At 45.8% G+C, this 22,616-nt stretch overlaps 2 protein-coding genes across 4 annotated transcripts in view; one reads left to right on the top strand and one right to left on the bottom strand.

Moving 5' to 3' along the window:
- Nucleotides 1–9,673, top strand: part of CAPN3 (calpain 3) — a 49,539-nt gene extending 39,866 nt beyond the window's left edge. The window contains exons 13-24 of one of the 3 annotated variants that reach the window (XM_044229532.1): nt 100–308; nt 1,289–1,325; nt 3,158–3,175; nt 5,987–6,100; nt 7,034–7,111; nt 7,485–7,542; nt 7,634–7,698; nt 8,166–8,234; nt 8,327–8,405; nt 8,589–8,705; nt 8,989–9,047; nt 9,430–9,673. In XM_044229532.1, coding sequence (XP_044085467.1) covers nt 100–308; nt 1,289–1,325; nt 3,158–3,175; nt 5,987–6,100; nt 7,034–7,111; nt 7,485–7,542; nt 7,634–7,698; nt 8,166–8,234; nt 8,327–8,405; nt 8,589–8,705; nt 8,989–9,047; nt 9,430–9,456 — 930 coding nt within the window. In that variant the 3' untranslated portion in view covers nt 9,457–9,673. The remainder of the gene's footprint in view (nt 1–99; nt 309–1,288; nt 1,326–3,157; nt 3,176–5,986; nt 6,101–7,033; nt 7,112–7,484; nt 7,543–7,633; nt 7,699–8,165; nt 8,235–8,326; nt 8,406–8,588; nt 8,706–8,988; nt 9,048–9,429) is intronic. The other 2 variants (XM_044229531.1, XM_044229533.1) reach the window with 2 other exon arrangements.
- A 6,183-nt stretch (nt 9,674–15,856) lies between these two features.
- ZNF106 (zinc finger protein 106) overlaps nt 15,857–22,616 on the bottom strand; it is a 71,735-nt gene continuing 64,975 nt past the window's right edge. The window contains exons 21-22 of the mRNA XM_044231681.1: nt 20,185–20,331; nt 15,857–19,756 (exon numbers count right to left, since the gene is read on the bottom strand). Of these exons, the coding sequence (XP_044087616.1) occupies nt 19,700–19,756; nt 20,185–20,331 (204 nt within the window). The 3' untranslated portion in view covers nt 15,857–19,699. The remainder of the gene's footprint in view (nt 19,757–20,184; nt 20,332–22,616) is intronic.

The following is a 22,616-nucleotide window of genomic DNA, read 5'->3' as shown; positions in this document are numbered from 1 at the left end:
GGGTGACCAGAGCCAGGAAGAGACCCCTGGAGGGGGACTGTAAGTAGGACAGGGCATCCTTCTCAAGGAGCTCCATCCCTTGGCTCTTCTCTCCGTCAGATGCACGGGAATAAGCAGCACCTGCAGAAGGATTTCTTCCTGTACAATGCCTCCAAGGCCAGGAGCAAGACCTACATTAACATGCGAGAGGTGTCCGAGCGCTTCCGCCTGCCTCCCAGCGAGTACGTCATCGTGCCCTCCACCTATGAGCCCCACCAGGAGGGAGAATTCATCCTCCGGGTCTTCTCTGAAAAGAGGAACCTCTCAGAGTGAGTCAGCCCCCTTTGCCCCACCTGTCCCTAAAAGCCTATGTAGCCCATTCCAGAGATTGGAGGCATGGGGTGGCTGGATCAGTCCCCTCTACGAGTCCTGGGATATGCTGACCAGGAGAACCCTCTTCCTCTGCTCCTGAGCCACTGGCCACATCTCCATTCAGTCTGTCATCCCACAGTTATTTATTGAGCACCTACTGTGTTGCAGGCACTTTTCTTCTAGGCACTGAGGATAAGGCAGTGAATTGAACAAAGAAATCTTTGACCTCATGGAGCTTAACATTCTAAGAGGAGACAACAAGGCCTGGGGAAACACATACATATATGTGTTAGAGGGAGATAAGTGATAAGAAGAAAGAAAGAGAGGGATGCTTAGGTGGCTCAGTCATTAAGCATCTCCCTTGGGCTCAGGTCATGATCCCAGGGTCCTGCATTGGGCTCTCTGCTCAGCAGGATGCCTGCTTCTCCCTCTCCCTTCTTGTGTTCCCTCTTTCGCTGTGTCTCTCTCTGTCAAATAAATAAATAAAATCTTTAAAATTAAAAAAAAAAAGAAGAAGAAAGAAAGATAGTAGGGAACAGGGATAGGAGGCATTGGGGGTGATGGAGCTCTTAGGTAAGGTGGCCTGGGGAAGCCAGCATGGCCATATCCTGCATTTTTGGTCACTGCAGATGAGTTCATAAAGTCCAAATCCTCTGAACTCTGCCCCAAAAGAAACACAAGGCCTGAGTAGGTAGCTGGGCTTGACTTTGGGACGCTCTGGGCAAAGCCAACAAGAACCCATGTGTGTGCCCTTGGCTGCTGGGGATAGCACCGACACAGGGCTGGTCCCCATGGTGGGAGACATTAGTCCCTAGGGTTCCTTTGAGGTCAGTCCCGACATGCCTCTGAGAAGCTGAGTGTCCTGAGCAAATCCTCTCTGTGCTTCCTGCCCACTCCTGGTGACTCTGACAGTCCCTCCTGTTTGTGTTTCTCACAGGGAAGTTGAAAATATCATCTCTGTGGACCGGCCAGTGGTGAGTGGTTTGGTTCTGATGTGTGAAAAGGTCCCCAAGGGTCACATTCCCCGATCCAGGCAGGGGACAGAAGGGTGGTGGAGGGGAGAGGCGATATTGGCAGAGGAAGATGGGCATCTGGGGCGTGCAGAGCCATTCTTCCACATTTCTGCAATTTCTGTTTGTCGTGACTAGAGTAACAGACCTCGCGGTGCTGGGGCCATGCAGTCTGCCCAAGGGCTAGGAAGCACAGAAGAGGGTCCTGGAGGGGAGAAGCGATTTGAGCCGCCAGAGGGAGGGGGTCAAGGCCATCCATGGAAAGGGACAACAAGGGCAGCAGCAGTTGGCTTGGATTATAAGGGCCCATCTCAGATAGAGAAAATACACACCAGCTCTGGAGTCAGAGTCAAAAGCTGGGTCCTCCACCTATCAGCTGGGTGATTGGGACAAGTTATGTAACCCCTCAGTTCCCTACTTTGTAAAATAGAGATAACAGAGGTGCCCTGCAAGGCTTCTGTGAAGTGGGAATCAGTGAGATCATATATGTGAAGGGTCTGGCACAGCACAGGCTCCCACATGGTTGTTTTTAGTCACATGCCTTGTATCTTATGAGGTCCTTCTCCCACGCATTACCTTGCTTGACCCTTGCAAGATTTCTGAGATATAGTAAGGTTATTATTATCACTGGCATTAAAGTAAGGAAGAAGAGGCTCAGTGGGGTTAAATGGCTCCTTTGGGTTCCCAAAGCTCACAGGCGGCAGGGATGGAACTGACATCCAGATTCTTGGAGACCAGACTCAGGCTCTTTCCCTGGTCACCACACGGAGACCTGCTCCCAGGGTTAGGAATCCCAGAGTTCCAAGCATAGAGTTGGCATATGTGCTGTCTCCTTGTATTAAGGAGTCTTGTGCCAACCTTGGGCCTTTGGGCCCCGGTTTGTGCTCTGCGTGACTTGGGCCAATAAGGGGACAGCAAATGTCCCACCAAACTGTCTTCTGGGGAGTCACACTCATGGTTCTAATCCGCAGGACCCCAAGATCACAACCTGAGCCAAAGGCAGACACTTAACCCACTGAGCCACCCAGGCGCGCTGTTCTTATCTTTTAAACACTAGTCATCCGAGTAGTGTATTTACCAGGGGTTTCAAACTCGGGAGTGTATGGGCGCTGGCATGCCACCTGACTAGGGCAGGAAGGTGGGGGTTTGGATGTCCCCAAACAGGCATATTTGCCTGTAGTTCTCAACTGATTCTTAAGCTTCAGGGTTGGAGGGACAATGGGAGTGGTGGTGACTGCGGCATCTGGAAGGTGCAGACAACAGCTGCTCTCAGCTCCCCAGTTTTTTGCCATAGCGGTAACCAGCACATGAAGCCTGCCGCACCTTCCAGTTTTATTTATTTTTTAAAGCCCCAAACCTAGATTTCCATATTAAGTCTCTATATTAAATATTTGCAACAACAACAACAATAGAAAAAAAAAACAAACTCTGTAAATCAGACAACATTCATTTTTAGGCCAATTTAGGTAAGCCACTTCTTTTGGTGTTTTAGTAACTAACTTCAATTAAAAATACAAAACATTAGCCAAAAGATCCCTTTCCTTGGCAGTGTCCAGGATAGGAATGGGCTATAAAAGCAGAGTGGCTGTTGGAGCAGCTGTCAGGCTCTGGACCCAGACACTTCTCACCTCCCTTCAACTCCCAGGCCTCTTTTGGCTCTGTGTAGCCCAGATTCCTGGACCCCGGAACCTCACCCCAAGCTGAGGACCAAGTCACAGGGAAGCCAAAAGGCACTGGGTTTTCTGGAAACTTGACTTTCGCTTATTCGGCGTTTATTGTTTCCTTTCCTTATGCAGAAAAAGAAAAAAACCAAGGTGGGTGTAACAGGGTGAGTGGGTAGACACAGAGTGTGTTTGTGCATGTGTGTGTGTGTGAACCTGCCTTCCCGGGCCCCCGTGTCAGGCACTCTTTCGGTTGCTTTGCATGGGTATACTCCATCCCCACAATGACCCTGTGAGATTGGTACTGTTATTATCCCCACTTTCAGAGGAAGCCAAGATACAGACAGATGAACTGACTTGTCCCAGGCTGCAGAGTCAGCACTGGGAGCCAGGCCATCTGGCCCCAGAGTCCTCTGGGCACCACCAGGCCGACCTCTCCTATGAGGGAGGGAGAGGATGGCCATCCAAGGAAAATAGGCCTCTTGCAAAAACCGAAAGGAGCACCCCTTCTATCTTAGAAGTGGGTTATCTCTGCTAAGCACGACTTGATTCTTGGGGGGAATGGCAACGGTGGTTTCTCATGGTACGGTGAGATAGGTTTGTGAGGGTTTCCACGGAGACGATCTTGGAATGCCAGCCGCCTGCTCTGTAGATGGGACTGCTCCTTCTCCCTCCTTCCTTTCCTCTGCCTGCTCCTCACTCCTCCTATTTTCTTGGCCTGCTAGGGTTGGGGTGGAAGAGGATACCCAGAGAGGCTAAGTCACTGCCGGCGCTCTTGTTCCAGGGGAAGCTCTTGTTCTAAGTCCCCTTCTAGACCTCCCATTCCAAGTGACCTCCCATTCCAAGCGCAGGCTCCTCTAAGCCATGGGAACCAATGGGCTCTGCATGCTCTGTCTAGGCAGCAGTGGGGTAGAAGGAAGAGATCTTCACCCTCATAATCCCAGAGGCTGGTTTAATGAGGAATGAGAGCTACCTGGACAGCTTCCCCTCTTGGGAACTTGGGAAGCTGTGGTAGAGTCACCAGGGCCTCTAAGATCTCCTCCTAAGTATCTTGGTAATAAGCACTCTGCTGTAAGGACACCATTGCTGATGGTGACCATGTGTGCTAAGAGCAGCTCAGGGGCCTCAGAGCAAAGCTATCATCTGGGACCGGGGGCACTGTTTTCCTTGTGTGGTTTTAGAATTCAAGATTATAGTTGTCAAACAATTCAAACTCCCTCCTACATCCCTGCTCCATTTACCCCGTAACCTTCCCATGGTCTCCAGGGTCTACTGTGATGGCTAACCCTTTCTGAATTTTGGGTTGACAACTCTGAGTGCCATCAGAAATGACTGACCTTTGGGCATCCACAAGCCCATGAGGTAGTAGCCATAGGCCATCGGACAGGGTTCAGTGTTAGTGTTTATGGTGGTTCCTGGAAGGATTCAATGTAGAGGTCCTCTGAGTACTAATGCTGGTACAGACCAGAGCTGATATTAATCAAGTACCTACCAGAGGTTTGGCACTGTGCTGAGGGTAAAACATGCATCGCTTTCTGTCACAACAGTATCTACAAGGTAGCTGCTATCATCATTCCCTTTCTATAGCTATTTTACACATTATTCACAGAAGTGAAGAAGTTTGCCCAAGGACACACAGCTAATGAGTGGGGAAACTGGAAGCCATGTCTGTCTGCTCCAGATCCAAGTTTCTTGCTCTCACCAATCTGGTTTGGGCTCCTTACATGCCAAGGCCTGTGTTATCCAGACCCACACTTGGGTCCAGAGATGTGTGCCTTAGCAAAGGTGGCCAATGGCCACCCCATGGCCACAGGCATACATTCCTCCTCCATCTGTGACCCATGCTTGCTCTAGGATCCCTGCAAGCATCAGTTGCTTGTGCAAGACCTTTGGCTTGAAAGGCAGGGCAAGACAGGGGCTTTGGGGCCTGCTGGGAACCAAAATTCTGGAAGCTTATTTCCACAGGTCTGCCCATGGGTGCGGTTCTAGATGCATAGCATGGAAAGGCGGATGGGGATTCAGAAACTGGTCAGAGACTCTGGTTTTCCCATTGCCTTCTGCACTGCAGCCATAAGCTCTGCTGGCTTAGCCTTCTTCTGGCTTCCCCTGTGGGGCGTATGTCTCCAGCCAGGATCTGCATAGCATGGCAGCTGCTCTCTACTCTTCTTGTGTCCTCTTCACTTGCATGAGCATGTCTCGAAAATATCCCTTATATTTGTGCGGCATCTTAAATGTTTTGTGGTACAATTTTATATTCGGTATCTCCTACCTCCTTCCCCCAAGAGCCCTATGGGAAAGTTCAAGCAGGTTTTGTCATCCATATGTATGGATGAGTAACCTGAGGCCAGAGAGGATATTTCCTGTGTGTGAGGGCAGGGCTAGACTTCCAGGTCAGTGTTCCGACCTCTCCCCCACTGACCATGCCACTAATCCGAGCCCTCTGTTCAGTCCTCTGCGGAGTGCTAGAGGTTCCTTGGAGATGCCCCCCAGCTGCCATGGGTGATGTGGGTATGCCGAGGGAAAAAAGCTCTACCCTCTTCATCGAGCAGAGCAGCTGGTTTTTAATGACTTCATATACACTGGGCTTCTGGGGAAATTTGATTTGAAAAGTATTTCCATTTAAAAAAAAAAGCCTACAAAATATTTGAAAATCCCTGCACTAGTTCACACTGCTTTGAGCATTCTTAGCAGTTTCACGTGTGCTAACGACCTTGTTTACCCCTCAGAGCTCCCACCATCAGGAGCTAAGGAACTGAGGTCCGAGACACGTAGCGTCTTTCCCCAAGTCCCAGACAGCTTGCTAGTGGCAGGGATGGAGCTTGGACTGAGGTTCAAGAGCTCCCAACTCTGCTCTTCTCTTCACTGGACAAAGCTGCTCCAGGAGGGGGGCTGTGTCCACGTGCCCGCTCAGCCTGTAATCCCTGCTTCCTTCCTGCCCCTTCCCCACTTCCCTCTTCTCTCCAGCCCATCATCTTCGTTTCGGACAGAGCAAACAGCAACAAGGAACTGGGTGTGGACCAGGAATCAGAGGAGGGCAAAGACAAAACGAGCCCTGATAAGCAAGAGAAATCCCCACAGGTTTTTGAGCATGTGGCATGAATGGGGTGGCCAGTACACACTGGGGTCCTCTGGATTGGAGGGGCTCTGGGGGGGTGTCCCTGTAACATCTGGAGGTTTAGATGTATCCCACTGATCTTTCCTCGCATCGAGTTTTCCTAAAATTGGGGGTGATGCTTAGGTGAATGTCTTGGGGGTTGGCAACCACGCCAAACCAGTCCCCGGCCTGGGAGGGACAGGGTGATTCTGCCCGCTGGAACCCCCAGCCCGGACAGTGAATGAAACGGGAGCCAAAGCCTGAGATGCAACCAGCTTGAGAGGGCCCAGGACAAAGCAACTCCTGCTTCCTGGTATCCTTGAGCTCTTGACAGTGAGAGGATAGAGGACAGTGGCAGAAAAGGGGGTGGACCTCAGAAATGGAGGCCTGCAGAGCCCTGGAAAGGGTATTCTATTGAAGTGGGGAGAGGAGGGCATCTAAAGCTTAGAGGAAGTGGGGCTAAGGGACCAAAGCCCACAGACAAAGCCCCAGCCACGTCCTCGATGCTGCAGTGTCCCTGCAGTGGAGTAGGGGTCCTCTGACGACTTCACCCTGATGACGCAGGTGGCTGGAGGTACCCGGATGGTCTGGTCCCCTCTGTCCTTCTGGGACTCATCTGGTTGAGAAGGTCAAGCTTCTAGCTGGTGGGGGTGGGAGAGAGGGACACGGGGGGCTGTCCATACATCTGCATGGCTGCTGTAACCTCTCTGGCTAGCGTGTCTGGAAGGAAGGGTCACTGGGGCCTAGAGGAGTCTCACTCCAGCTCACTAGGCTCCGCTCAGGGAGAAAAGCCTTTGTGCTGAACCCGGCTCCTGCAGCCACCTAGGGCTAGGTAGGCACCCTGGCTCCTTCGGCCCTTCATGGGTCTGCCCATCTCCCGGATCACTGGAAACCAGTTTTCCTTTATGCTTCCACAGCCCCGGCATGGCAACACTGACCAAGAGAGTGAGGAGCAGCTGCAATTCCGGAACATTTTCAGGCAGATAGCAGGCGATGTGAGTACCACCGGTCCTGACTCCTCTCCTCGACTAACTGCTCAAATGACCAGTTATCTCACTATTGTTCAGGAGGGGTCGTATGGCTTTTGGTGGAAGCAGGGGCTACGTATGGGTAGCACAGAAGTCCACCAGTCAGGTCCGAGAACACCATCTGCTGGGGTGGCTCAGAGGCCTTCCTACCCTGAGCTGCCCAGTGCAGTCTGGACGTGGAGGGTGCCGTGTCTTCCTTGGAAAAGTCCCCGCTTCCCATGACAGCGTGGTAGTGACAGAGACCTTACACACACGGACAGCTGGCTCTTGTTTTGCAAACCACGTGCTCCATCAGATGCTGTCATCTAGAACGGTTATTCTCTATTCCCTTCCTCCTCAGGACATGGAGGTCTGTGCAGATGAGCTCAAGAATATCCTTAACACAGTGGTGAACAAACGTGAGTGGCTCACACTGTATGTGGAGGCGGGCAGGCAGGAGTGGGAGGTCCAGTTACCTGAAGAAATCTCACTCTTCTCCCTACCTCCCAGATAAGGACCTGAAGACACAAGGGTTCACGCTGGAGTCCTGCCGTAGCATGATTGCTCTCATGGATGTATCCTTCTGGCTGCCCTTCCCAACCACGCTTCTCGGTCATCAGCTCCTGTGCAGCCACGGGGGCCAAGACCATGGGGGGTGCCCAGTCAAAAAGGCCCAAATCCGTGCCTAAGGGAGAACTTGAGGTCCTAGGCTACTGGTCTGAAGGGGGCTGTTGGACGAGGCACAGTTGGGCAGGGCATTGGTTTGTATCCAGCCCCTAAATTCTGCCCTCACCTCAGGCCTGGGTTTCTGCCTAAGACCTGGCCCAAGGCAAAATGGTCCTGAGGAGACTGGTCCCCTGGGTTTTAGAGCAGACACGAACTCTGACTGCAGAGGTGAGGAAGGGAGGGTTAAATACCAGGACAGGGCAATGAGAGGCTACCTGGGGCAGAGCCTTCCTGTGAGGAAGTCGCAGGGACCCCTCCTCCTGGTCCAGGGGGATCTCGCTATGCGTGCCCTGTAGCCCTGACCTCCTTCCTCCAGACAGACGGCTCTGGGAGGCTGAACTTGCAAGAGTTCCATCACCTCTGGAAGAAGATTAAAGCCTGGCAGGTAAGAAGAGAAGGAAGCATGGGAGTGAAGGGGGAGGGGGCTAATTCAGTGTTTTACTGTGTGACCTCTGTCCACAAATTTTCAATTGCCAGAAAATTTTCAAAAATTATGACACAGACCATTCCGGCACCATCAACAGCTATGAGATGCGAAACGCAGTCAATGATGCAGGTGCTGGGGAAAGCAGTGGCTGTCGGGGGCAGGGACAAGGGCTGGTGGAACCAGAGGATTGCGGGGGGTAAGGGGAGGAAGGAGTGTTTCTGGGTGACACAGGGTGGCTGTGAGGCAGGGAACAGGACAGAATGCAGGCAAGGACTCAGACTACTTCCTCCTCCCCCACCCCGCCCTCCACAGGCTTCCACCTCAACAGCCAGCTCTACGACATCATTACCATGCGCTATGCAGACAAGCACATGAACATCGACTTCGACAGCTTCATCTGCTGCTTCGTCAGGCTGGAGGGCATGTTCAGTAAGTGGGGGGTCGCCCTTTCGCGCTATGGGGCCAGACGACTGCAGCGGTGGGAATCTCGGCCTGACCGCCTTCCAGTCTCCTCTTTCCAAGCTGAACAAAGGCAAAGGCCCACTTTAAGCTCAGAATGGGCTGGTGAAGGGAGGGTGATTGTGGATACCCTGCCCAGCACGGTTTTGTGCCAAAGGACACCACTTAGTACACGGTCCTCTGAAGAAAAGTCACAACAGTGGAGGGGAAGTGAGTCTGTAACTCGCCTCTGGCCTGTGCGTTCTTCCCACAGGAGCTTTTAATGCATTTGACAAGGATGGAGATGGTATCATCAAACTCAACGTTCTAGAGGTAAAGCATAATAGAAGCAGTCGATTTACCCTGTCCTTAAAATTCCAGGTGGGAAGCCAGTGAGGCCAACTGGGGCCTGTGTGCTCCTCACTTCCAAATGCTGGGGGGAGGTATGGGCTAGGAAAGGAGCAGAAAGGCAAGCTTATAGGGAATGGGTACTGGGGGGAAGGCTCCAAAGGGGTCTCAGATCATAAAGGGCTTTTTTCCTGGAAAACATACCTTCCTAGTAGAGAAAAGGGAGCAGGACCTAAACCGCTTCTTAGAAAATCTTCCTGGGACTGGGCATGCTGGGACTGTCCCTTTCCCGCATCCCCCATCAGACCCTTAGGGTTGGGCTCGCTTTCCTTGGTTGCACTCTGATCTCGGGACTTAACTCTTTCAGTGGCTGCAGCTCACCATGTATGCCTGAACCGAGCTGGCCTCGTCCAAGGCCGTACAGATCACTCAGGATTGCCATTTCATCCAATATATCTAGAGCCACTTACCTCAAAGGACACAGTAGCTGTGCCCCGCCCTGCCCCCAGCAAGCCTCCATGTGCCTCATCGGTCTTATTCCTCCTCTACTTCGCTCCCCACTCGGCCTCAGGGCATCTGTCCATCTGTCACACCCACATCGACCCTTCAGTTAAGGAATGAGCGAGCACAATTTTGTCCCTTCGCCACATACATGGAGCCAAGTGTCTGTCTGCTTCAGCTCGTGGGAGCCCAGCTGAGAGGTTTGCTCAGGATCTGAGTGGCCTCAGCTGTGAAGCAAATGCTCTCCTTAGCTTGCCCTAGGTTGTTCACAGAAGCATCTGGCAGTGGCCCTCCACGCTTCCTGTGCTAGCCTCCTCCATTGCCTTCAAGTTCTCCCATCCACGGGACAGTAACCCAACTAGCACTTGGTTCTGTCTCGTTGTGTCAGGAGGGGCCTGCCCCAGCAAAAACAAGCTCAGTGGAAGAGGGCTGGATACTTCGGGGTGTCTGACCCATAAGTTCGGTTGTATTCTGAAGAAAGAGTTGATCTAAATAAAGGCATGTGTATGGCTGGTTCAGTTGTGTTTTATCTTTTCACATTCAGAGTATCAGCCAGAGCAGGGCAGAGTAGCTTCCACTGTTACAATCACACTGTCAGACAGAGAGCCCAAGTTTCAGAAGACAACAAAAGGCACCTGTGCACACACAAACAGAACCTGGACCCCCCTGGTAACCGTGTCAATTGGTATTTCTTAAACATGGGAATCACTCCAGCACGTCTCAAGATCAACAAGGAAAGGAAAGGGAAGAGCTGTTGGTGTATAGAGTATCAAGAATAAATGGGTCGCCCTGACACCGGAGGGGCCAGTCACCCGAGTGTAATAGAACAGAGATGTATGCATGGGTTTTGTCTCTGAGGAGTGTCAGGTATACGACACTGTGATTTGACATCTGTATACACTATAATCACCCGAAAGTCTGCATACTATCCATCACCCTTCCGGCGGCCCCCTTTCGTGCCTATCACCCACATACCCCCTGCCCTCCAAACCCCTCCCCCTCTGGTAACCACTGATGGGTTTCCTGTATCTTGAGTTTTGTTTTAGATTCCACGTAGGAGCAAAACCGTACAGTATTTGTCTTTGTCCTTCTGAGTTATTTCACTTTGCTTAATACCCTCAAGGTCCAGCTGCGCCGTTGCCAATAGCAAGATTTTATTCTTTTTTTATGGCTCAGCAGTACGCCATACATATACGCCATAGTTTCTTTATTCATGGCTCCACTGACAGGCACTTAGGTTATTTCCATATTTTGGTTATTGCAAAGAATGCTGCAGTGAACATGGGGTGTATTTATCTTTTCAAATTAATGTTTTGGTATCCTTCAAATAAATACTCTGTAGTTCCACAGCTGGATCACATGGTCATTCTTATTTTTTGAACAATCTTCATACTGTTCCCCATAGTGACTGTGCCGACTTCTAGTCCACCAGTGTCTGACAGTCCCCTTTCCTCTACATCCTTACTGACATTTGCTACTTCTTATCTTTTTGATAATATCCATTCTGACAGATGTGAGGTAATAACTCACTGTGGTTTTCATTCACATTTCCCTAATAATTAATGATGTTGAGTATCTTTTCACATGCCTCCTGGCCATCTGAATGTCTTCTTTGGAGAAATGTCTATTTCTCTCCATTTTTCAAAATAGGTTTTGTTGTTGTTGTTGAGTTCTTCATATATTTTAGATATGAACCCCTTATCAGATGTATTGTTTCCAATTGTGTTCTCCCATTTTAGTAGGTTACCTTTTCTTTTTTTTTTTTTTTAAAGATTTTATTTATTTATTTGATAGACAGAGATCACAAGTAGGCAGAGAGGCCGGCAGAGACGGGTTGGGTGGGAAGCAGGCTCCCTGCTGAGCAGAGAGCCCAATGCGGGGCTCCATCCCAGGATCCTGGGATCACGACCTGAACCAAAGGCAGAGACTTTAACCCACTGAGCCACCCAGGCGCCTCTACCTTTTCGTTTTGATGATGGCTTCCTTTGCTGTGCAGAAACCCTTTAACTTATCGGGTCCTACTTATTTTTGCTTTTGTTTCTATTGCCTTTGGAGTCTGATCACAAAAACAATGTGAAGACTGATGTCATGGAGCTTACCACCTATGTTTTCTTCTAGGAATTTTATGGTTTCAGGTCTCACATTCAAGCCTTTAATCCATTTCGAGTAAATTTTCATGTTTGGCATAAGATAATGGTCTAATTTCATTCTTTTGCATGTGGCTGATCAGTTTTCCCAACACTGTGTATCTGTGTGTCCCTTCTCATTGTATGTTCTTTGTTTCTTTGCCAGAAATTAATTGTCCATCTAAGTGTAGGTTTATTTCTGGGTTCCCAGTTCTGTTCCATTGACCTGGGTGTGTTTTTGTGCCAGTATCATTCTATTTTGATACCTATAGCTTTGTAGAACAGTTTGAAACCAGGGAGTAACCAGCTTGGCTCTTCTTTGTGAAGATTGCTTTGGGTTTGGGGGCTCTCTTGTGCTTCTACAAAAATTTCAGGATTGTCTGTTCTACTTCTGTGAAATATGTCACTGTGGTTTTGACAGGGATTGCACTGAAATCTGTAGATCACTTTGGGTAATACAGGCATTGTAACAATATTAATCTTCCAATCCATGAGCACTGAATATCTTTCCATTTATTTGTGTCTTCTTCAATTTCTTTCATTAGTTTTATAGTTTCCAGTGTATGCATTTTTTACCTCCTTGGTTATATTTATTCTTGGGCACTTTATTCTTCATGATACAGTTGTAAATGGGATTGTTTTCTGGATTTCTTTTTGATAGTTCATTATCAGTGTTTAGCAGTGCAACATATTTTTATATATATTGATTTTGTATCCTGAAACTTTACTGAATTCTTTTTTTTTTAAAGATTTTATTTATTTTTTGAGAGAGAGAGACAGTGAGAGAGAGCATGAGCGAGGAGAAGGTCAGAGAGCGAAGCAGACTCCCCATGGAGCTGGGAGCCTGATGCGGGACTCGATCCCGGGACTCCAGGATCACGCCCTGAGCCGGAGGCAGTCGTCCAACCAACTGCGCCACCCAGGCATCCCTACTGAATTCTTTTTATTCTAAGTTTTTTTGTGGGGTCTTTGGGGCTTTATATATATATATATATATATATATATATATATATATATATATATAAAATCTGCAAATAGTGACAGTTTTACTTCTTCCTTTCCAATCTGGGTGACTTTTATTATATCTTTTTCTTGCCAATTGCTTTGGTTAGGACTTCTAATACCTATGTTGAATAAGTGGTGAAAGTGGGCATCCTTGTCTCATTCCTGATCTTAGAGAAAAAGCTTGCAGCTTTTCCCCATTGACTATGTTGTTAGCTGTGGGCTTGTCATATATGGCTTATTATGTTGAGGTATGTTCCCTCTGTACCCACCACTTTTGAGATTTTTTATCATAAATGAGTGTTGAATTATGTCAAAGACGTTTTCTCCATTTATGGAGATGATGTTTTTGTTTTTGTTTTTTTTTTAAGATTTTATTTATTTACTTGACAGACAGAAATCACAAGTAGGCAGAGAAGCAGGCAGATAGAGAGGAAGGAAGCAGGCCCCCTGCTGAGCAGAGCGCCCGATGCGGGACTCGATCCCAGGACCCTGAGATCATGACCCGAGCCGAAGGCAGCGGCCTAACCCACTGAGCCACCCAGGCGCCCCAATGGAGATGATGTTTTTATCGTTATTTTTGTTAATGTAATTAATTATATTTATTTACAAATGTTTAACCATCCTTGTGTCAGTGGAGTAAATCCCATTTGATCACAGGTATCACCCTTTTCATGCATTGTTTAATTTGACTTGTATTTTGTTGAGGATTTTTGAATATATATTCGTCAGGAATATTGGCTTATAATTTTCTAGTGTCATCCTTGTCTGGTTTTGGTATTCGGGTCATGATGGGCTTGTAAAATGAGTTTGGGAATGTTTCTCCTCTTCCATGTTTTGGGAAGAATTTGATAAAAACTGATATTAATTCTTCCTTGAATGTCTGGGAGAACTCACCAGTGAAGCTGTCTGGTCCTGGGCTTTTGTTTGTTGGGAGGTTTTTGATTATTGAATTTCCTTAGGAGCAATCAGTCTGTTTAGATTTTCTATTTCCTCTTGATTCAGCATTGGTAGGTTTTTTGTATCTAGAAATTTATCTTTCTCAGGTCACCGAATTTGTTGGTGTGTAATTTTTCATAGTAGTCTCTTACGATTCTCCGTATTTCTATGGTATCAGTATCACGTCTCCTCTTTCTTTCCTTTTTTTTTTTTTTTAAAGATTTTATTTATTTATTTGACAGAGAGAAATCACAAGTAGACGGAGAGGCAGACAGAGAGAGAGAGAGAGGGAAGCAGGGCTCCCTGCTGAGCAGAGAGCCCGATACGGGACTCGATCCCAGGACCCTGAGATCATGACCTGAGCTGAAGGCAGCGGCTTAACCCACTGAGCCACCCAGGCGCCCACGTCTCCTCTTTCATTTCTGATTTTGAGTCCTCTTCTTTTCTTGGTGAGTCTAGCTAAAGGTTTGTTAGTTTTATCTTATCAAAGAAGCAGCTCTTAGTCATTTATCTCTCTCCTATCTTGGTAGTCTCTATTTTTTTATATAAATATATTTGTTTTCTTCCTTCTACTTTTTGGGCTTCATTCCTCTTTCTTTCTTTTTTTTTTTTTTTTTTTTTTTTAAGAGCAAGCTCTTAAGAGAAGAGGAAAGGGAGGGAATCTTAAGCAGGCTCTACACCCAGCACAGAGCCTGACTTGGGGCTCAATCTCACAACCCTGAAACCATGACCTGAGCTAAAATCTATAGAGTTCACTGCTTAACCAACTGAGCTATCCAGAGACCTGTTTCTTTTCTTTTTTTTAGTTATTTTAGCTATAACATTAGACTATGTGAGATTTTTATCTTTTCTTGAGGTAGGCCTGTGCAGTATCCCATAGTTTTGGTATCTCATATTTCTGTTCTCATTTGTCTCTAGGTATTTTGTTTTATCTCCTCTGATTTCTTCAATGACTAATTGACTGTTCAGTGGCATGTTGTTTAATCTCCATATTTTTGTGGTTTTTCCTGTTTTCTTATTATAACTGATTTCTAGGTTCATACCATTATAGTTGGAGAAGATGCTTGGTAGGACTTCAATATTGAATTTATTGAAACTTGTTTTGTGGCCCAGCTCATCTACGCTGGAAATTGTTCCACATGCACTTGATAAGAATATGTATTCTGCTGCTTGAATGGAATGTTCTATACCTATCTATTGAGTCCATCTGGTTGTGGCACGACTGTTGCAAGGAGGGGAGGGTGGACATGGAACATGCCCAGCCCAGATGCAATATACTCACTTGGCCCAGTTGTGGTATGGCTGCTTGCATAGGTTCAGCAGGACAAGAAGGATGCTTACCAGTGCTGGCAGGCTAAAGGGAGGGCCCCAAACATGGTGTCCACCAGCTCTGTTACCAGCTAGTTAGAATGAGATTGCAAAAATGGCACCAGCCAGTGCTTCCGATCCCAGAGAAAGTCACTGCAGTTGAGAAGTGTCCTACAGCCACATTAGGATTAGCAAATGAGTCTCTCCTTCAGTTGTAGTCTAGGTACTTTTCAAATTATTTTTGCAATGGATTTCAGGATGAGTGGATGGGCATGTGAGCCCTTTACGAGCAGGTTCTTTGTTCTCTACAGTTCTATGGTTCCCCTGAACTTATGGTTCCCCTTGTTGATTTAAAAAAAAAACACATGTGTTTTGGGAGCTTGTCTTTCTGGTTCCAGACACAAGGGTCTGGATGCCTGAAGTGCGGGCATATCCACTTCACTCTTTGATAAAAAGCTCTGTATTTATGGGATCCCTTCCTGATAGTGGGTCGTCATACCTCAGGTAGGATCCAGAGGGAGACTGAGTCTCTGCCTCTCCTACCTGTCTCAATGCATCTCTTTTCTCTTTTGTTGTGGAGGTGCTGTTAATCTAGTTCCCAGGTCATCTGCAGAAAAAAATTATTCCTTATATAGCTGTAAATTTGTATTCTGTGGAGGAGGTGAATTCAAGATCTTCTTACATAGCCATCTTGAACCCCAAAGATGTAGTTTTAATCCTAGTTTCTTCACTAACTAATTAACAGTCTTATGACCTTGGACCAATCCTTAAATGTAGCTGTCTGCCAAACTTATCCGGACCATGGTGTGTGGTAGATCTATAGCCATCTCGTGCCTTCCACCATATTTCCTTCTTGCTGTCTATCACGACATGGAGAAAAAAGGGTTGGCTATTAATATGCAGATAAGGTAGCAAAAGTAAACAATTAGTAAAAGTACTTTATTTTCCTCTTGAATTTGCTTTATATCTTGCTTTACAAAGTTATGAAGTTCACAGCTTTATACCAAAATGTAAGAAGGCTAAGCTATTTGCTTATAAACATTTTTGCAGTCAAATGTCATCTGATTTCATTCTTCTAATCCATATTCAATATATAAAAAAATTCAGATACCAAGGGTACTGGAGCAGCTCTAGGGCATATATTTCTTTTAAGCAGGAGAAAAGTTCAATAGCCTTTCCTCCTTGACTTCCTCCCCCACCAATTCAACTGGGCTACTACCTTCAACTGTAAAGCAAATCTAGGAAACTTGAGTTGCCATGTGACCTAGCAGTTGTAGTCTGGAGGTGAGGTTAGAGATTATTGTCTAATAAGCACTATGTCTGGTTTATACAAGGACTTCATATCCACTTACACATGGAACTCAGTGTAGCCCAAATCACCTCCACCATAGCTTCTACCCTATCAGTCACTCTGAAATCCTAAAGATCATGATGATTTGGGGCAGGGATGAAACCACAGTTTTTCCAATGTGGCAGGCATGGCCTTCGTAACAGTTCTAGGAGCTCTCCTTTTGGTAGCAGAAACAAAATTTGTAAGTCAGCGTATACAAATTACAGTCGTTTGCACAAACCAGAGGGTATGTGCTGTTTAAATCCCACTTCACAATATACTGTGATCTCCCCTCCAGTATATTCTCTTCCATAACATATATCATGCCATTCCACTAAGTGTTGTACACCTACTCCCACCATACCATCCACATACCTAGTCACTAAAGGTGTCTACTATTATTATCTACCCCAAAACCAAAACAAAAAAGCCCCTGTTAGGCAAATGATCACTTAAAGAGCAATAATATTGCCTATACATTATAGGTAGGTCAGGAGCTAAATAAACACTCAACTGCTAACTTCTGAGGCAGGAAAACAGTTTCCCCCACAAAAGCAGGAGTGTAGTAGCAATGGCATTCCCTCAAATTCAAGTAACATCAGGTGGAGATAATTCTTTGCTCTTTATGTGTTTAACTGCTTTATCACTCAGCAGAGGAGTGTGTTAAAACACATTCTGAACCTGATTAAAAACTTTAGGAAAAAACTTGAAGTGACTGATAGTTTGCCGTAAACTGTCATTAAAATACTAGCACATGCACACCAAAGGACGGATACTACGGTTTTCTTGGCTTCCGGCCATTAAAAGTAGACACAGGCAACTAAAGATAACATTCTCATAATGGCCTCCAACCCCTTATAAGAAACGAGGTGGGTTTTATCAGGTCATGGAACATTTCCCTTCCTTCATTAAGTACTAAACACCAAGTCAACACAAATAGCTAAGCCACAGCTCTGCTCTAAGGGAAGACGGAAGGCGAGAATCAGGTAAGACATTGTAAAAGACAGACAGCAGCCTAAGTTCTGTGTAACTTTCAAGACTCTTAAATGCAATAACACAACCATAAGCAGCCAAGATGCTTATGGTGCCTTTATTTCTAAATAGACAGCTAGAACCGTGCATTTAGGATAACACACCAACCTGGGGTTAGAAGAATTTTACAAATTCTTGAAAGAAAGACGGTATTACCATGGCTTTAAAATAAAAAAAAAAAAAAGTTTGTGAAATGAGGAAAAGTATTACAAGTATAGGTGCCCACACCCATTCACACATACAAGGAACAGTCACAGCTGCACACACAAAGGCAGAAAGACTGTGCACAATTCTACCAAAATTAAACCCAAATCAGTTGTTACTGATTCTATCAGTCTGCTCATACCTTCCCCACGATTGCCCAGCACCTCACATAACCCCTTCCTGCTGTACCAAAGCTCCACCACTCTCCTCTTTTCAGACATGTCCTCAGGCAGGACAGAAGCGCACCCATGCAACAGAGCATGGAAGACTTTCATAGCACACTGCCCAGTCACCATGGAACGCAGCTTCACTATGGACCCGAGTAAAACACCAGGATTAGTAATAAATTCCAATACGCCTTCCTGGGAAATCACCGTTCCCAAACCCACACAACAGCCTGACTGCTCTGGTCATCCTTATAAGAAATGGGGAGGAGAGGTAAGAAAGCTTCTGAATCTCATAAAGAAATAGCACAGATACATTTTATGTAAGAGAATCTTCGCTCTGTTCTCTTTCAAGTATCATGCAACTATCAATAGTGTGGTCAAAAAAAAAAAAAAGTTTTCCTGTTCATAAGGATAGAAGTAAATAGTCTGTGGGGCCATTCATTATTTGGCAGTACCTCCTAGATTAGTTCTTGTTTATGGTTCCAGTAAGAACCGCTAGAGCCTTCCCTGGAAAAAAAGAACACATACTTAGTCTTGCATTCACTATCATACCCTCCTGAAATCCCTCATGAAGCTGGGTGAAGTCCCCAGCCCCAGAGCCCAGGTAAAGAGCTGTGAGTAGATGTGTGCACACAAACAGGGCTGGAGAAACCTGTGTGCTCGGCAATCCCAGAAAACAGTATGCATCACATCCCCAAGTCTCATATGTGGCACTGGGCTCTTTTCCCTTCTTCTAGCTCTCTGGAGACTTTTTCATGGTTTTGAGAATCCAGAAACAAAAGGCTAGAAAGCAACACTTCTACAGCTTCTCTCAAGAGTCCAGAGAAATTCCAAAAGCAGTCTCACTAGGCTGTGTTAACTTGGCTGCTCTCAGTGGAAAATTGGAGTCTTTACCTTCCTCATACTCTACTCTTCTTTGCCAGCTAGAAGGGAGGTGAAGGCAAGACTCCAGTTTCAGAAATCAGTTTCTAAGAAGCTGCTTGAGATCCTAAAGACTGTATGCAGATGCTTTATCTTAACTCCCCCATCTTGGGTGCTGCAGGTGGGGGATCAGCACTCTGGGAGCCTAGAGGAAGTATGTGATGGCTGCCAAGAGTCTAGGCACAGCCAGAGAGCGGAACGGAGAGGGTTTGGCAATGGAGCAAACTAAGGGGTTTCACACCCACAACAGGCCTAGAGAGTCAGAAACTGGAAAGGGAAATAAAGGCTACACTCCAGTCCAAACAGCCTGACAATACCTACACCGTGTGTGCCCGGGGCCTAACAGCAACATTGCAAGGTAGATGTTAAGTCTGTGTACTTTCCTGAACTGAGCACTCCCAGCCAAATGTGCATAGATGTCTGATAGGAAATGCTGTCAGTGAGGACCTGTCATTATGTGATTTGCTGAATTCCTAAAATATAATCAGCAGAGCAGTCACTCTAGCTGTTGAAAATCTACTGTGTGTCCCTTTGGCATATAAAGCCAGCTCTGTCCATCTACAAGGCAAGAGAATAGTGAAACACACTGCACATAATTGTTAAGAAAGGCAACTAGTTGCTTCTAATCTAAATACCCAGTTATTAGAACTAAAAAAATTAAAAGTGATCCTAAAAATCTAGCATTTGCACAAACTTGTACATAAAAGCTGGACTACGGTTTAAACCATCATAAGAACATAAACTAAAAATCACAAACTAAAAGCAATAAAAAAATAGATATGATTAGGGTCAGACTGGGAATCGAATTAAGATCTGTATCTTTAATCAACATCTGGAGAATACTAGTAGCACAGATTACTACGTTCCATGCTGTCCCAGAGAAGTATGGTTCCTTAAAATCTGTTTAAATCTGACAAACCTCCAGTAAGAACTTAAAGTGTACCTATCATCCCATAGAGCTGCCCAGACTTACACTAGTGGTAAGCCTGGCTAGTAACCATTTTCTCCTTCCCTGCTTCTCTGGGGAAGGGAAGACTGTGGCCTCTGAGAAGGGCCAAAGTAAAATTAGTTCAAACAATAACTTCCCAACATGGGAGGCAAAAAACTTCACGAATCAATTTTGCTGTCATCCTCAGCATGTCGTTCAATGTGTCCCGCAGCGTCCTAGGAATAAAGGGAAAAGGGCCTGTGAGAGAAAAGCTGGTAGTAAGACAAGAGAAAACTCAAGCCAAGGAGAGCTTCCCGGGTACATTCTAAGATCCATACATGGAAGGCGATTTACATGAAACTGTGCACTTAAAGATGAGTTCTTATCTCACACAAAAATATTGTAATAATCCTCCAGGTCCAGTTATTAGATTTGAAACATTTAAAAACATTCTCTTAACACTCTTTCTCAAAAACTCTCAAAAGGACTCCTAATTCATCATTTGAAACCTCATTAAGCTATTCCCCAATCTCTGAATAATAAAAAAAAGGAAAATCCCTAAACTCTATTTATTCCAATTCTGAACATTCTAATAAGGCCTAAAGGTCTGCCTGCTCTGAGGAGTCCAATGACCCCAGGTTGGCCTCTGGTCCCACTCACGTACCTGTTTGGATCCTTTCCTTGCAGTGAAGAAAGCATCACAGTTCTTCCAGCGACATTTCAGAGTTTGAAAGTTTGGATTTGTATGGTCAGTGAGCAAATGTTGTTTCAAATGATCCACAACACCAAATATCAGAGAGCAGCCGTGCCACTAGGGAGAAAGGCAATGAAAGGGTAAGCGGAACGAGTACAGGAACCATGCAATCACCATTAGAGCAGCCCTCGCTTGTATCCTGTACGGACTGCAAAAGCAAAAAGCAAGCCCCTTATTCTTTAATTCTTGGCTAGAAAATATAACAAAGCTGGAGGCACCCACATCAATCACCAATATTCTGAGGTGACTGGAAAGTCTCAACACTTTGCTCTACTGAGAAGGTGAGGCACCCAGATAGCCACATTGTTAGAGGAAAAGGTTAGCAAATATTGACGGACACGTTACCATAAAATTCAGTTTAAGCCATGTTTATTTTTTTATCTTGCCATCATAAAATGAGTTCCTTAGTCCATTTATTATAAAAGAGGGTTGCTGGGTGGCTCAATCAGTTAAGCATCTGACTCTTGATTTCAGCTCAGGTCACAATTTCAGGATCGTGAGATGGAGCCCTGAGTCAGGCTCCATGCTCAGCCGGGAGTCTGCTTGAAATTCTCTCTTTCCTCCCCACCCTCACCTCTCCCCCACTGCTTGCTTTCTACATACATAAATAAAATCTTAAAAAAAAAAAAAAGGGTAAAGAGTTCTCTATAATACTGAAGGGGCTTCAGTTTCACAATTTCTGAGAACTGCTGACTCGTGAACTTGAAAATAAATATGTCTGACAAAGAAAACTACACCCTGGAAGCCTGACTTTACAGAGAATCTTTATCACTTGAATCACAATCTTTGTTTTTTCTTTTTACAGATTTTATTTATTTATTTATTCATTTATTCATTTATTTAGCATGCAAGTGGGGAGAGGGAGAGAGGAGAGGCAGAGGAAAGAATCTCAAGCCAACTCCCCACTGAGCATGGTGTCCAACTTGGGGCTCAATCTCATGACCCCGACATCATGACCTGAGCTGAAACCAAGAGCTGGATGCTTAATCAACAGATCCATCCAGGCGCCTGGGTGGCTCAGTGGGTTAAGCTGATGCCTTCGGCTCAGGTCATGATCTCAGGATCCTGGGATCGAGTCCCGCATCGGGCTCTCTGCTCAGCAGGGAGCCCTGCTTCCCTCTCTCTCTCTGCCTGCCTCTCTGTCTACTTGTGATCTCTCTCTGTCAAATAAATGAATAAAATCTTAAAAAAAAAAACAACAAAAAACAGGGGCGCCTGGGTGGCTCAGTGGGTTAAAGCCTCTGCCTTCGGCTCGGGCCCTGATCCCAAGGTCCTGGGATCGGGTCCCGCATCGGGCATTCTGCTCGGCGGAGAGCCTGCTTTCTCCTCTCTCTCTGCCTGCCTCTCTGCCTCCTTGTGATTTCTGTCTGTCAAATAATAAATAAATAAATCTTAAACAAAACAAAACAGATCCACCCAGGTGCCTCTCTCTTTTTTCTTTTTTTTTTTTTAATTCCTACTTTACTAAAAATGTGGCTCAATTCTCAGTTTCACTTGTTAGTCAGAAAGCATCAAGACTCTTTGTCTTGGTTTTTTCCCCTCCAGGCTTGCTTATCTTAAACCCTACAATTCTAACAGGTTCATTTCTATAAAATAATACAAATTTGATTTTTCCTGCAGCACTATTCCATCCCTCCAGCCTTAAAACCAGATGGTATTTTCTCCATTTCTCTAGGTGAATTAACCCTCTGTATTCTAGATCCTGCTGTACTATATTTTGTGTCCTTCACTGAGAAAACCAAAAAGCAAACCAAACCATGAATACATGAGTATAGGACAGTGGGCAGGTCACAAAAATAAGCACTTCCACGTTTTATTTCGCATACAGTTGGCCCTTGAACAACATGGTCTCAAAATGCACGGGTCCACTTACATGTGAACTTTTTTTAATAAATATAGTACAGTACTATAAATGTATCTTCATTCCCTTATGATTTTATTTACTTCTTTAAGTAAGCTCCAGGCCCAACATGGAACTCAAACTCACGACCCTGCGATCAAGTCACATGTCAAGAAGCCAGGCACCGCTTCTTAAATCTTAGTAACATCTTCTTTCCTCTAGCTTACCATAATGTGAGGAAACAGTATATAGGACATATAACATACAAAATATGTGTTATCGGTAAGGCTTCTGATCAAGAGGAGGCTATTAGCAGGTAAGCTTTCAGGGAGTCAAAAGTTATATGTGGATTTTCAACTGCACAGGGTTTGGTACCCCTAAGCCCCTACACTGTTCAAGGGTCAACTGTACTTCTGTAACAATTGATATTTTTGTAAAAATGTACTAATTTATAATAAAGCAAGCAAAAATCACCAGAGAGAGGACCTCTGAAGGGATAATA

Source organism: Neovison vison, chromosome 13 (assembly GCF_020171115.1).
Source record: "Neovison vison isolate M4711 chromosome 13, ASM_NN_V1, whole genome shotgun sequence".
NCBI lineage: Eukaryota > Metazoa > Chordata > Mammalia > Carnivora > Mustelidae > Neogale > Neogale vison.
Note: the sequence above shows the minus strand (reverse complement) of the source record. Positions and strands in the feature narration are given on the sequence as shown.